The sequence below is a fragment of the Palaemon carinicauda genome, chromosome 7 (genome assembly GCF_036898095.1).
Source record: "Palaemon carinicauda isolate YSFRI2023 chromosome 7, ASM3689809v2, whole genome shotgun sequence".
Lineage (NCBI taxonomy): Eukaryota > Metazoa > Arthropoda > Malacostraca > Decapoda > Palaemonidae > Palaemon > Palaemon carinicauda.
The window spans coordinates 16,511,991-16,525,011 of NC_090731.1; the positions used below are offsets into that span (position 1 = coordinate 16,511,991).

General features: G+C 37.9%; 2 protein-coding genes across 2 annotated transcripts in view; one reads left to right on the top strand and one right to left on the bottom strand.

The window, feature by feature from the left end:
* LOC137644205 (snake venom metalloprotease inhibitor 02A10-like) overlaps positions 1-271 on the bottom strand; it is a 6,927-nt gene extending 6,656 nt beyond the window's left edge. Inside the window, exon 1 of the mRNA XM_068377206.1 lies at positions 234-271. Coding sequence (XP_068233307.1) covers positions 234-271 — 38 coding nt within the window. The remainder of the gene's footprint in view (positions 1-233) is intronic.
* Positions 272-1,056: 785 nt separating this feature from the next.
* LOC137644207 (furin-like protease 2) overlaps positions 1,057-13,021 on the top strand; it is a 36,293-nt gene continuing 24,328 nt past the window's right edge. Inside the window, exons 1-5 of the mRNA XM_068377207.1 lie at positions 1,057-1,098; positions 1,714-1,873; positions 2,274-2,446; positions 6,741-6,871; positions 7,512-7,657. Of these exons, the coding sequence (XP_068233308.1) occupies positions 1,057-1,098; positions 1,714-1,873; positions 2,274-2,446; positions 6,741-6,871; positions 7,512-7,657 (652 nt within the window). The remainder of the gene's footprint in view (positions 1,099-1,713; positions 1,874-2,273; positions 2,447-6,740; positions 6,872-7,511; positions 7,658-13,021) is intronic.

Here is a 13,021-nt window from a genome sequence, read left to right on the forward strand (position 1 = left end):
ATGATTATATTTTTAAGAAAATACGGTGATTACTTAATGGATTAAAAAAAAAAACCGCATAAAAAATACGATTCTTTTTTTTTTAGTTTGATACAGGTTTTCCTGTCGGAAAAAAAAAAAACATCGTTATAAGTAAAATTTTAAATAACTCTAAATTTTATTTTCAGTAAAAGCCGCATTTTTTTATTTCCCTCTTGTCAGTTTTATTGAAAATTTATTTACATTTTAAATACCATTTTGTGATTTTTTCACATTGGGATGTTGGTTTCATTTTGAAATGCAATATTTTCGTCTCTCTTTTTTTTTTATTCTTTTTCTGATTTTTTTTTTCGCATTTAGGAGAATTCCGAAACAGAGCCTACATAAATAGGTATTTTTTTTTTTACCTTTTTCATCACTTTAAATCTATATTAAACATACATGCACATACACACACATGTTTGTATATATATATATATATATATATATATATATATATATACATACATACAGTATGCATGTACAGTATGTGTGTGTATATATATATATATATATATACAGTAAGCATGTAAGTAAATATGTATGTGTGCGTTAATTTTATGTCAAACACACACACACACACACACACACATATATATATATATATATATATATATATATATATATATATATATATATATATATATATATATATATGTGTGTATATATATAAATCAATTTATATATATATATATATATATATATATATATATATATATATATATATATATATATATATGTATGTATGTATGCATGAAATGGTTCTATACACATCACTAATTAAAGCTGATATCATCTCCACGATATACTTCCCTATTTGTAAAATGCAAAATAAAATAGCGAAATAAAAAAAAAAAACATATTTTCCACGATTGGAATTCATTCTCAACCGTTAGCCATTGAAGAAAGCAAGACTTTTGAAGTAATGAACTCAATTAACTGCTTCCCTGAATGCGCCAAGGAAAGCCAAGTAGAACAGAATCATTGAACGCCCCACGAAGTCTTTGAACGCCACACGAAGTCATTGAACGCCACACGATGTCATTGAACGCCACACGAATAAGTGGCCAGATTTTCGTGGTCTGTTTTCTTTATCATGAATTTGCTCATTACGAGGATGATATTATTTTTAGAGTTTACGTTTTCTAAAAGGAATATCTATTCTATATTTTCATGTGTGTCGTTATTTCTTGAAGCAATAGTTGATGCTTTATATTTCGTGCTCATTGTTATTATTATTATTATCATTATTATCATTATTATTATTATTATTATTATTATTATTATTATTATTATTGGAGAAGTAAGAAATGAATATTAAAGATAGGGTTTTCAGGTTTTCAAAGAAAGCAGTCTGTTTCGGGGCTAGTTTTTGGATTGCCTACGTATATAATTTCTGGATATATATATATATATATATATATATACAGTCCTCCACACTTGTACAGATCATCACACCTGTACAGCCAGATTCAAAAGTCAACCAACACACTCTTAAAACTCTCGTTACACTAGAAAGATCATAGTCTATGACTATCTACTGACCCATTAAATATCCATAGATTTCTAAAGCAAAAAAACAAAAATCCTATGTAACTCTTCTAATTGATATAATAAAAGACATCACATAGATAAGAAAACTCCTTTTTATGATATCGCAAAGATAAGAAAACTCCTTTTATCTATACTCTGCAGGATCCCAAGGCCTCGACGGACATCAACGACAGCGATCCTGATCCTATGCCCCGGGACAACGGGGATAATAGACACGGCACCCGCTGTGCAGGGGAGGTCGCTGCCATCGCCTTCAATGACTACTGTGGGGTCGGCGTTGCCTACAACAGCAGTGTTGGAGGTGAGATAACATATTTGAAAGCGATGATTTGTTAGTGTATATGATTTATATATACACATATACATATATATATATATATATATATATATATATTTATATATATATATATATATATATATATATATATATTATATATATATATTTATAGACATATATATATACATATATATATATATATATATATGTATATATATACATATATATATATATATATATATATATATATATATATATATATATATATATATATATATATATCTATTTATAAGTGTGTCTGTCCGTCTGTCAATTTTCTGATAACTTCTGATACCAATTAGTCAATTTCAAATTTACCCTTCTTTTTCGGGAGTCATCATAAGTTACCTATTTGTCAATTCTAAATTTTACCCTTCCTTTGCAGGAGTGAGGATGTTGGACGGTACAGTGAACGATGCTGTGGAGGCGAGAGCCATCTCCCTTAATCCAGATCACATTGACATCTACTCAGCGTCTTGGGGTCCTGAAGATGATGGCAAGACCGTGGACGGACCTGGACCACTGGCCAAAAGGGCCTTCATCAATGGAGTTATTCGGGTACGAACATATTCTCTTCTCTTTTTTAAACTGATGGGCTCCGAATGACACTTTATTATTATTGTTATTATTATTATTATTATTATTATCATTATTATTACTTGCTGAGCTACAACCCTAGTTGGAAAAGCAGGATGCTATAAGCCCAGGGGCCCCAACATGAAAAATAGCCCAGTGAGGAAAAGAAACAAGGAAAAATAAAATATTCTAAGAGCATTAATATTAAAATAGATATAAACTATAAAAACTTTAACAAAACAAGGGTAAGAGAAATAAGATAGAATAGCGTGCCCAAGTGTACCCTCAAGCAATAGTACTCTAACCCAAGACAGTGGAAGACCATGGTACAGAGGCTGTGGCACTACCCAAGACTAGAGAACAAAGGTTTGATTTTGGAGTGTCCTTCTCCTAGAAGAGCTGCTTACCACAGCTATATTGTGTCTTGGGTAGCTGAGAAAAACAGGGAGTGCCTGACATTTGTTGTGTGACATGAATGGGAGAGTTAGAATTTGGGGGAGAAGGAATGAAGGGTTATACTATGTCCAGATTATTCTTATTATTAAAAGGGTGGAGGTTGACCAGCCTAATGAGTCGAACCGTAATCTTAAACCAGCCCAATGAGTCGAACCCTGCTCTTAAACCAGGCCAATGAGTCGAACCCTGCTCTTAAACCAGGCCAATGAGTCGAACCCTGCTCTTAAAACAGCCCAATGAGTCGAACCGTAATCTTAAACCAGCCCAATGAGTCGAACCCTGCTCTTAAACCAGGCCAATGAGTCGAACCCTGCTCTTAAACCAGGCCAATGAGTCGAACCCTGCTCTTAAACCAGGCCAATGAGTCGAACCCTGCTCTTAAAACAGCCCAATGAGTCGAACCGTAATCTTAAACCAGCCCAATGAGTCGAACCCTGCTCTTAAACCAGTCTAATGAGTCGAACCGTAATCTTAAACCAGGCCAATGAGTCGAACCCTGCTTTTAAACCAGGCCAATGAGTCGAACCCTGCTCTTAAACCAGGCCAATTAGTCGAACCCTGCTCTTAAAACAGCCCAATGAGTCGAACCGTAATCTTAAACCAGCCCAGTGAGTCGAACCTTAATCTTAAACCAGCCCAATGAGTCGAACTATTACTCTTAAACCAGCCCAGTGAGTCGAACCTTAATCTTAAACCAGCCCAATGAGTCGAACCCTGCTCTTAAACCAGGCCAATGAGTCGAACCCTGCTCTTAAACCAGGCCAATGAGTCGAACCCTGCTCTTAAAACAGCCCAATGAGTCGAACCGTAATCTTAAACCAGCCCAATGAGTCGAACCCTGCTCTTAAACCAGTCTAATGAGTCGAACCGTAATCTTAAACCAGGCCAATGAGTCGAACCCTGCTTTTAAACCAGGCCAATGAGTCGAACCCTGCTCTTAAACCAGGCCAATTAGTCGAACCCTGCTCTTAAAACAGCCCAATGAGTCGAACCGTAATCTTAAACCAGCCCAGTGAGTCGAACCTTAATCTTAAACCAGCCCAATGAGTCGAACTATTACTCTTAAACCAGCCCAGTGAGTCGAACCTTAATCTTAAACCAGCCCAATGAGTCGAACTATTACTCTTAAACCAGCCCAGTGAGTCGAACCTTAATCTTAAACCAGCCCAATGAGTCGAACCCTGCTCTTAAACCAGTCCATTCTTCCACTGTCTTGGGATAGAGTTCTCTTGCTTGAGGGTACACTCGGGCACACTATTCTATCTTATTTCTCTTCCTCTATTTTGTTAAAGTTTTTATATTTTATATAGGAAATATTCATTTCATTGTTGTTACTATTTTATTTTTCGTTGTTTCCTTTCCTTACTGGGCTCTTTTCCCAGTTGGAGCCCCTGGGGTTATAGCACGCATATATATATATATATATATATATATATATATATATATATATATAAATATATATGTATATATATCTATATGTATATATATACATAGGTGTGTGTATGTTTGTATGATTTAGTGTGTGATTTTGACCATTGAAAATCTCAATATAAAAATATATATATGGATACATGATGAGCGAGTTAAAACTCCTCCCTTTTCCAGATATATGAACAAATAAGTACCAGAATATAGTCATCAGAGAGAGAGAGAGAGAGAGAGAGAGAGAGAGAGAGAGAGAGAGAGAGGGGGGGGGGGGGAGAGAGAGAAAAGGTTATTGTATAAAAGGGTAACATAATCATCTTTAATCCCAGACACTATTTAGCTCAAAGGCGTAAAAAATGTATTATGCATATATATCATATATGTCCCTTTATAATTGAAAGGTATAAAAAGACTCACTGACCCCTTCATTGTCAGTTGTGAAGCATGATATATGTCTCTGTTTTTATACTGCGTTTATTGAAATAGTAATGTGCTTTCATTTTATGGGATATTAAAGGCGGTTTTGTATTAGGAAAAAAAGAATAATTCCGGTTACTCTCGTATTAATAACCAGCAGTCGAATATGTTCATAAATATGACAGTTACATTAATTTGATAGTTTTCGACATGGGTGATTGTTTACCCACCTTTATTGTTTATTTTCGAAATAGATTTTCATTCTGTCTAGTTTTACACGCAACAAAGCGTTCCCCTCACAGCGCTGGTTAAACAATACCAGGAAGATTTCCATTTCATTGTTTGGGTTTTGTTATTGTCAGACTTTAACATGTCAGGTTTCGCTAATTGGATTTAGAATACTGAATTATTACGATATTTAAGGTGGTGTCTGAGTTTGTTTCTTTTGCCTCAATATATATTTATATAGGTGTATGTGTATTTATATTTATTAATGTATCATGATATTTTTCAAATTGAAATATATAAGCATGCTGTCACTTAATTCACGAACATGTATGGAAAAGAAGACACTCTGCAAATTTTCTGGACTAGAAAAGTTGTTTTATAAAAAATGAGAAATATTGAAAACAGCTCTATGGAAAAAATAATATTGTATAGAAAAGAAGACACCTTGCAAATTTCCTGAACTAGAAAACTTTCAGTTTTATAAGAAAATGAGAAATATTGAAAACAGCTCTATGGAAAAATAAAATTAACTTAGGTTATATCTGTAACAATACTTGGTTCAGAAGAATGAATTATACTTGTATGTGGTTTTAATATCAATTGTAGTATTTATATTCTGGCCAATGTAATTCTCCTGTTAGATTATATACGTAACAACACTTGGTTCAAAAGAATGAAATCTACTTCTATCTAGTTTTAATATCAATTGTCATATTTGTATTCTGACTTATGTAATTCTCTTGTTAGGTTATATATGTAATTATACTTGGTAGAGAAGAAGGAATTATACTTCTATGTGGTTTTAATATCAATTGTCATAGATATATTCTGACTGATGTAATTCTCTTGTTAGGTTATATATGTAATTATACTTGGTAGAGAAGAATGAATTATACTTGTATGTGGTTTTAATATCAATTGTAGTATTTATATTCTGGCCAATGTAATTCTCCTGTTAGATTATATACGTAACAACACTTGGTTCAAAAGAATGAAATTTACTTCTATCTAGTTTTAATATAAATTGTCATAGATATATTCTGACTGATGTAATTCTCTTGTTAGGTTATATATGTAATTATACTTGGTATATATACTTGGTAGAGAAGAAGGAATTATACTTCTATGTGGTTTTAATATCAATTGTCATATTTATATTCTGACTGATTAATTATCTTGTTAGATTATATCTGTAACAACACTTGGTTCAAAAGAATGAAATTTACTTCTATCTAGTTTTAATATCACTTGTCATATTTGTATTCTGACTGATGTAATTCTCTTGTTAGATTATATATGTAATTATACTTGGTATATATAATTGGTAGAGAGGAATGAATTATACTTCTATGTGGTTTTAATATCAATTGTCATATTTATATTCTGACTGATTAATTCTCATGTTAGATTATAGCTGTAACAATACTTGGTTCAAAAGAATGAAATTTACTTCTATCGAGTTTTGATATCACTTGCCATATTTGTATTCCTTTATATTTTCGTTACCTTGTTAGATTATATATGTAATTATACTTGGTATATATACTTGGTAGAGAAGAATGAAATTTACTTCTATCAAGTTTTAATATCACTTGTCATATTTATATTCTGACTGATTAATTCTCTTGTTAGATTACAGCTGTAACAATACTTGGTTCAAAAGAAGGAAATTTACTTCTATCTAGTTTTAATATCACTTGTCATATTTTGTCATATTTATATTCTGACTGATGTCATTCTCTTTTGTCAGGGTCGACATGGTAAAGGTTCCATTTTCGTCTGGGCCTCTGGAAATGGTGGTAGGCATACGGACAACTGCAACTGTGATGGTTACACGAACTCAATTTTCACCTTATCCATCTCATCTGCATCTCAAAGGGGGCAAGTATACCGTGTGTTTCTTCTTTGCGAGTTTTGTGGTATTATTGCCTGTACTGGTAGGTTTATTATTGTTAAATAGAAGACAATCCTGTACATATTCTGTAGTGTACAGGCGTATTTTGTTACACTACTGTTCTGTATATTTTTGGGCTTGAGCCATGTCGTCCTGATTTAAGTTCCTCAAAGGCAGCTTTCTACTTGGGATATTTCTGCGAGAATTTTAGAGGTATCACTGAGTTCTAACCTCTGGAGTGAATATCCCGAGAGATATCGTGTATATACCAGGGACGTGTTTATACCATCCATGACTATCCTTCCCCGACTGTTTATACTGTATTTATTGTCCCTTGATTTATGTTGAGTTTCCCTGGAAACGCTTCAGTTAGATCATTTTTACATAAAGTAGTCCATCATTTTTCACGTAATCAATATTTTCCTACATAATGGTATTTTCAAATGTTATCCCACCTATTAGTATTTTTATAAATATTTCCCCTTACGAAATTTTTATTTTTGCAACCAATCATTCTCTTCAAATGCATCAACCATGGATGAATGAATTTGCTGAAATGCTTCTGGTGAAAGACCCACCTACTAGCTGTGGATAAAAGAAATTTAATCATGTGTTCTTTTATTAAAGGTACAAACCTTGGTACCTGGAAGAGTGCTCTTCAACTCTTGCTACGACCTACAGCTCTGGCACTCCAGGAGTTGATGCCAGTGTTGCTACAGTTGATATGGATGGAGAGCTCAGGTCAGAGCACATATGCACCATTGAACACACAGGTATGTTTCCTTCTGGCTATAATTTGTGTTTTCCTTTTCGATAGAAAGGGTTATTTCTGCCTTGAAATTTAAATTGGATGTTAATAAACAAAATTCTCTCTCTCTCTCTCTCTCTCTCTCTCTCTCTCTCTCTCTCTCTCTCTCTCTCTCTCTCTCTCTCTCTCTCTCTCATAAAAGATTTTTTGGTAATGACCCAGTAGAGACTGATGTCGAAAACAAGTTTAGTCCTCTAAGGGGAATGTGTTGATCAGGCACGATCATTCCTCATATGTTTATACTAACTTAACCTTTAGAAAGTTCAATTTATGTCATTATTGAAATGTACAAGAAATTCCAGAATACTACAATCAAGAGGTGAATGATATAGTTTCCTAAAATATTCCTTTATATTTTCGTTACCTTAACAGACTATACAACGGATTTTGAGCGAAGCGAAAAATCTATTTTTGGGTGAGATAGCCATGGCGTCCTGATGGAAGGTTCCTTTTTGGTAGCTTCCTTGGGTATAAGACTACTAAGATATTCCCAGAGAATTTAACCACAGGTTATCACAGAATTCTAACTTCTGGAGCGAGTATCTCAAAGGTTTCCCTTTAAGACATCGTAATACAACAGGGGACGCATGTCTGAACGCGCCACATAGCTATCTTCACCCCGAACAGAGTTAATGCTTCGGTGTGTAAGGACTGAGAATAGCTGGGAGCCGTTCCACAGCTAATCTCACTCGTGGCTACTACTGATACTCGAGACGTAAACAAACGGACGCCATTGCTCTGATGACGTCACGCCCGTCTTCATGCTGAAGCCAGTTGCTGCCCATCACCATGATACAGTAGCACAGGGTGGGAACAAAACTGGACGAAGTAGTAGGGAGGGTCCATCAGGACGCCATGGCTATCTCACCCAAAAATAGATTTTTCGCTTCACTCAAAATCCGTTTTTTGGGCTCAAGCCATGGCGTCCTGATGGAAGAGTACCAGAGAATCAATGTATCGTGGTAGATTTTCCCCTAGTATTAAGTGCCTAGGCATTGACAAAACAGCAAAGTAATCTTAAATAAAGAACCATAGGGAAGAAGTATCCTGCCCCCCTTGGCAGTGAAGTTCCCATGGGCTATGCCGACGTCAAAGTGGTATTGAAGGGCTATTCATCCTGATAGAAGAACTTGAAGAACTTAGAGATGAAGCTGAATGTTTGGTATTTGTATAGGAACATTCTGAAATTAGAACAGTGGTGGTTGGACACTGTGTATAGAGTTCATCTCTTGGGTATCAAAAGTAAGTATTCGTGTAGGAACCTTACTTAGTCAGGGTGAATATAATTTAGGATTAGACATCTTAAATTCTTCATAACCATAAGAAAGGAGGAATAAATAAAACTATGACAGGTATGTATTTCATAGTAAGTAGGAGCTGATAGAGACGCACAAGTAATAAAATAGAAATTTTATTTCACAAATGCAGAAATTGATTAATTTACAGCAAAAAGTAAAGTTCATTTACAGTAATTATAATGTACATAGAAATAAAGGCTTGCTCTTGAATCTGAAAAGGAATTTCAGGATTATTAGTAGGTACTCGTTCTCGAGGAACGCAAGTCTTTAATTAAAACACATCATGCTCAAGGCATGCGGCACTTGTGTGACACTATGACATTTCACCTGGGATAAGAACAGTTATAAAAGCACTAAGTGTTTTTCAACATCACTATGAATCGCTCGAGGGTCAACATAGGCACCCGAAGAGTTAGAGTCCCAAGTAACTCACTGTTCTACGCAGAGTTAGGTGCAGGTTTCATAACACTACCTGCGGCTACCACAAAATGTTTGACTTCGTGCACTTGTTTCGCATAATGTTTAAAGAAAACTCGCGAGGACTTCCAGCCCGTGAAGTTTTTAAGGCTTTCAAAGTCCATGCTCTGAAAGAAATTCAGAGATGATGCCACTTTTCTAGGATCATGACCAGCGGGTGTACTGTTCGGATCCGCTCTGCGAATGAAGTAGGTGATTTTCGCTCTTAATTGTTTCAGTGACAGGTCGCTGCCCGATGTTTCTCCTTTGAAGAGTTGGCCTCCACCAAAGTTTGAAGTTCTGCGAAGATAGACCTTGAGGCTCTCTACTGGACATAGAGAGACATCCTCCTTCAGGGGGCATATTCTCCAAGGGCCCCATCTTTTGGTGGGTAATTCATTTTTAGCGAGAAACGTCGGATCAGGGGAGAGGGTCACTTCTCCTGAATCGGTAAACAGGATGTGTCCTTCTTCTCTTGATAATGCCACTATTTCGCTGACTCGAGCTCCCGAAGCGAGAGCAAATAAAAATATAACTTTCTGAGTCAGATCCTTGAGGGGGCATGAATCATTGTCCAAGTTGGAGGCGAAATGGAGTACCTTGTCTAGTGACCAGGAGATCGGTTTCGGTGGGGGTGCTGGACGTAGGCGAGCACATGCTTTTGGTAGTTTGTTGAAGATGTCGTTGGACAGATCAATTTGGAAAGCATATAGAATTGGTCTAGTCAAGGCTGATTTGCAGGTTGATATCGTATTGGCTGCTAATCCCTGTCCATGAAGGTGAATAAAGAAGGACATACAGAAATCAATCGTGATTTCTTTAGGATTTTTTGTCTTGACAAAGGAGACCCATTTCCTCCATGATGATTCATATTGCCGTCTCGTGGATTCGGTCTTGTATTCCTCTAGGAAGTCTAGACTTTTCTTCGAGATCCCAAACCTCTTCTTTGCGGCAAGGGAGAGAAAATCATGAGATGAAGGTCCTTGATTTTCGATGATGAAGCGAAGACAGTCGACTTCTGTACTTGTTGAGAGAGAACTGGGCCCGGGAGAGGGATCAGCTTGGGCTGCAGCTCCAGGACCAGGGGGGTACCAGTTGCTCCGGGGCCACTTGGGAGCCACTAGGGCCGCTGTCCCTTTGAAGGTTCTCAGTTTGGAGAGGACTTTCAACAGAAGGTTGGTGGGAGGGAACAGGTAGATCTTGGACCATCTGTTCCAGTCCAGTGACATAGCATCCACTGCTTCTGCTTTGGGGTCCTCGTACGGGGCTACGTACAGAGGAAGTTGATTGTTGTCGCTCGTTGCAAAGAGATCTATCTGAAGTTCTGGGACTTGGTGAGAGATGAAGGAGAACGATCTTGCGTCTAGAGACCATTCCGACTCTATCGGGTTTGTCCGAGATAGAGCATCCGCTGTCACGTTGCGGAATCCTTGTAGGTGAACTGCAGACAGGTGCCACTTCTTCTTCTCTGCCAGACGGAAGATTGGGAGAAGCACCTGATTTATCTGGGGCGATCTTGAGCCTTGGCGATTGAGACAACGAACTACCACCGAGTTGTCTAGGGTTAGACGGATGTGGATCGAGGGCGGCGGGGATAACTTCTTCAGTGTTAGAAGGACCGCCATGGCCTCCAAGATGTTTATGTGGAACGTCTTGAACAGGGGAGACCAGGTACCTTGAACCTGTTTCTGGTGGGAGTGACCTCCCCAACCTTCCAGTGAGGCATCCGTGTGGATGTTGAGTGATGGAGGAGGGTGTTGGAGAGGAATGGACCTTTTCAGGGCCTTTTCTTCCGACCACGGCTTTAGGAGGCGTCGCAGTCTGTTTGGAAGCCGTCTCTTGAGGTCTCTTCGAGCGATGGATGCCGAGCGTCTCCAGACTCCCGCGGCATCCTTTAGCTGTGCACGAAGCACTGGGTTTGTCACTGAGGCGAACTGTAGAGAGCCTAGAACTCGTTCCTGCTGTCGTCTTGAAATGCGTTTGGATTTCAGTAGTCGCTTGACAGACCCTGCTATTTCCTTCCTTTTCTTCTGGGGGATGGAAAGGCGGTGTGACTGAAGATTCCAGTAGATTCCCAACCACTGAAACTTCTGAGCTGGAGAGAGGCGAGATTTTTTCTCGTTGATCTTGAATCCCAGGTGTTCTAGGTACTGGGTAACTTCGTTGCAAGAATTTGCACAATCTTCGGGCGATGGAGCCCAGACTAGCCAGTCGTCGAGGTAGGCCATCACCTGGACGTTTCTTAGGCGGAGTTGTTGTACTATGGCATCCGCCAGTTTTGTGAAGATCCGAGGGGCCACGTTGAGGCCGAAGGGCATGGCCCGGAAGGCGTAGCTTTTCCTTTGGAGTCGAAATCCTAGGTAGGAGGAAGCGTGATGGTTCATTGGAACGTGCCAGTAGGCATCCGCCAGGTCTATAGAGACCGTGTAGGAACCTTGAGGCAGAAGGGTCCTTATTTGTTGAAGCGTCAGCATCTTGAATTTGTCGTTCGCTATGAACTTGTTGAGGGGGGATAAGTCCAGAATGACTCTGAGTTTGTCTGAGTCCTTCTTGGGGACACACACTGACTAGCCTATCCCCTATATGGTCCCTGAAGGCGAAAACATTTGCATCACTGTCATAAGTATTGTAAAATAATGCCACTATCTTCATAACTTAGTCTAGGATCACTAATAAATCATGCATGAACACTTGTATGTAGGCTCCTGGCCTGGGGGCTATAGTAGCCGACTGGTATGAGGTCAATCGATGACCGGTAAAAAGCGTCTAAACACGATATAAAAGTTCCTAGCTATGAAGACTAAATAAACTAATGTAATCGATTAGTAAATAAGGCCGGAAAACGTTGTTGTGGCTAACTAAATAAGGCATGCATAACAACAACGACGCCATAAAATGGCGGGTCCGGTAGAGGCACAGCTCTGCCACAAAACAGCAATTATCTCGAAAAGTAATATTTACTTTACGGCCAGAGCTTAATTAAACAATACTGGAACCTTGTACTCAACTTTCCAGAAGAAGGCGAGGCTGAAGGTAACGACATAACGAAGATGCAAAACGATAAAGTTAACACAGGGAAAATCCGTCTAAGTAGGGCAGCTACTAAACAAAGGATGAAGACGGGCGTGACGTCATCAGAGCAATGGCGTCCGTTTGTTTACGTCTCGAGTATCAGTAGTAGCCACGAGTGAGATTAGCTGTGGAACGGCTCCCAGCTATTCTCAGTCCTTACACACCGAAGCATTAACTCTGTTCGGGGTGAAGATAGCTATGTGGCGCGTTCAGACATGCGTCCCCTGTTGTATTACGATGTCTTAAAGGGAAACCTTTGAGATACTCGCTCCAGAAGTTAGAATTCTGTGATAACCTGTGGTTAAATTCTCTGGGAATATCTTAGTAGTCTTATACCCAAGGAAGCTACCAAAAAGGAACCTTCCATCAGGACGCCATGGCTTGAGCCCAAAAAAGATCATTAGTGCGAGAATTATGTGTGTGTTTATGGCTTCCGATGAAGTGAAAAGATTGTATTTCCCTGAATAAAACTATACTTGTCAGCTTAGAGGATAAATGATTCA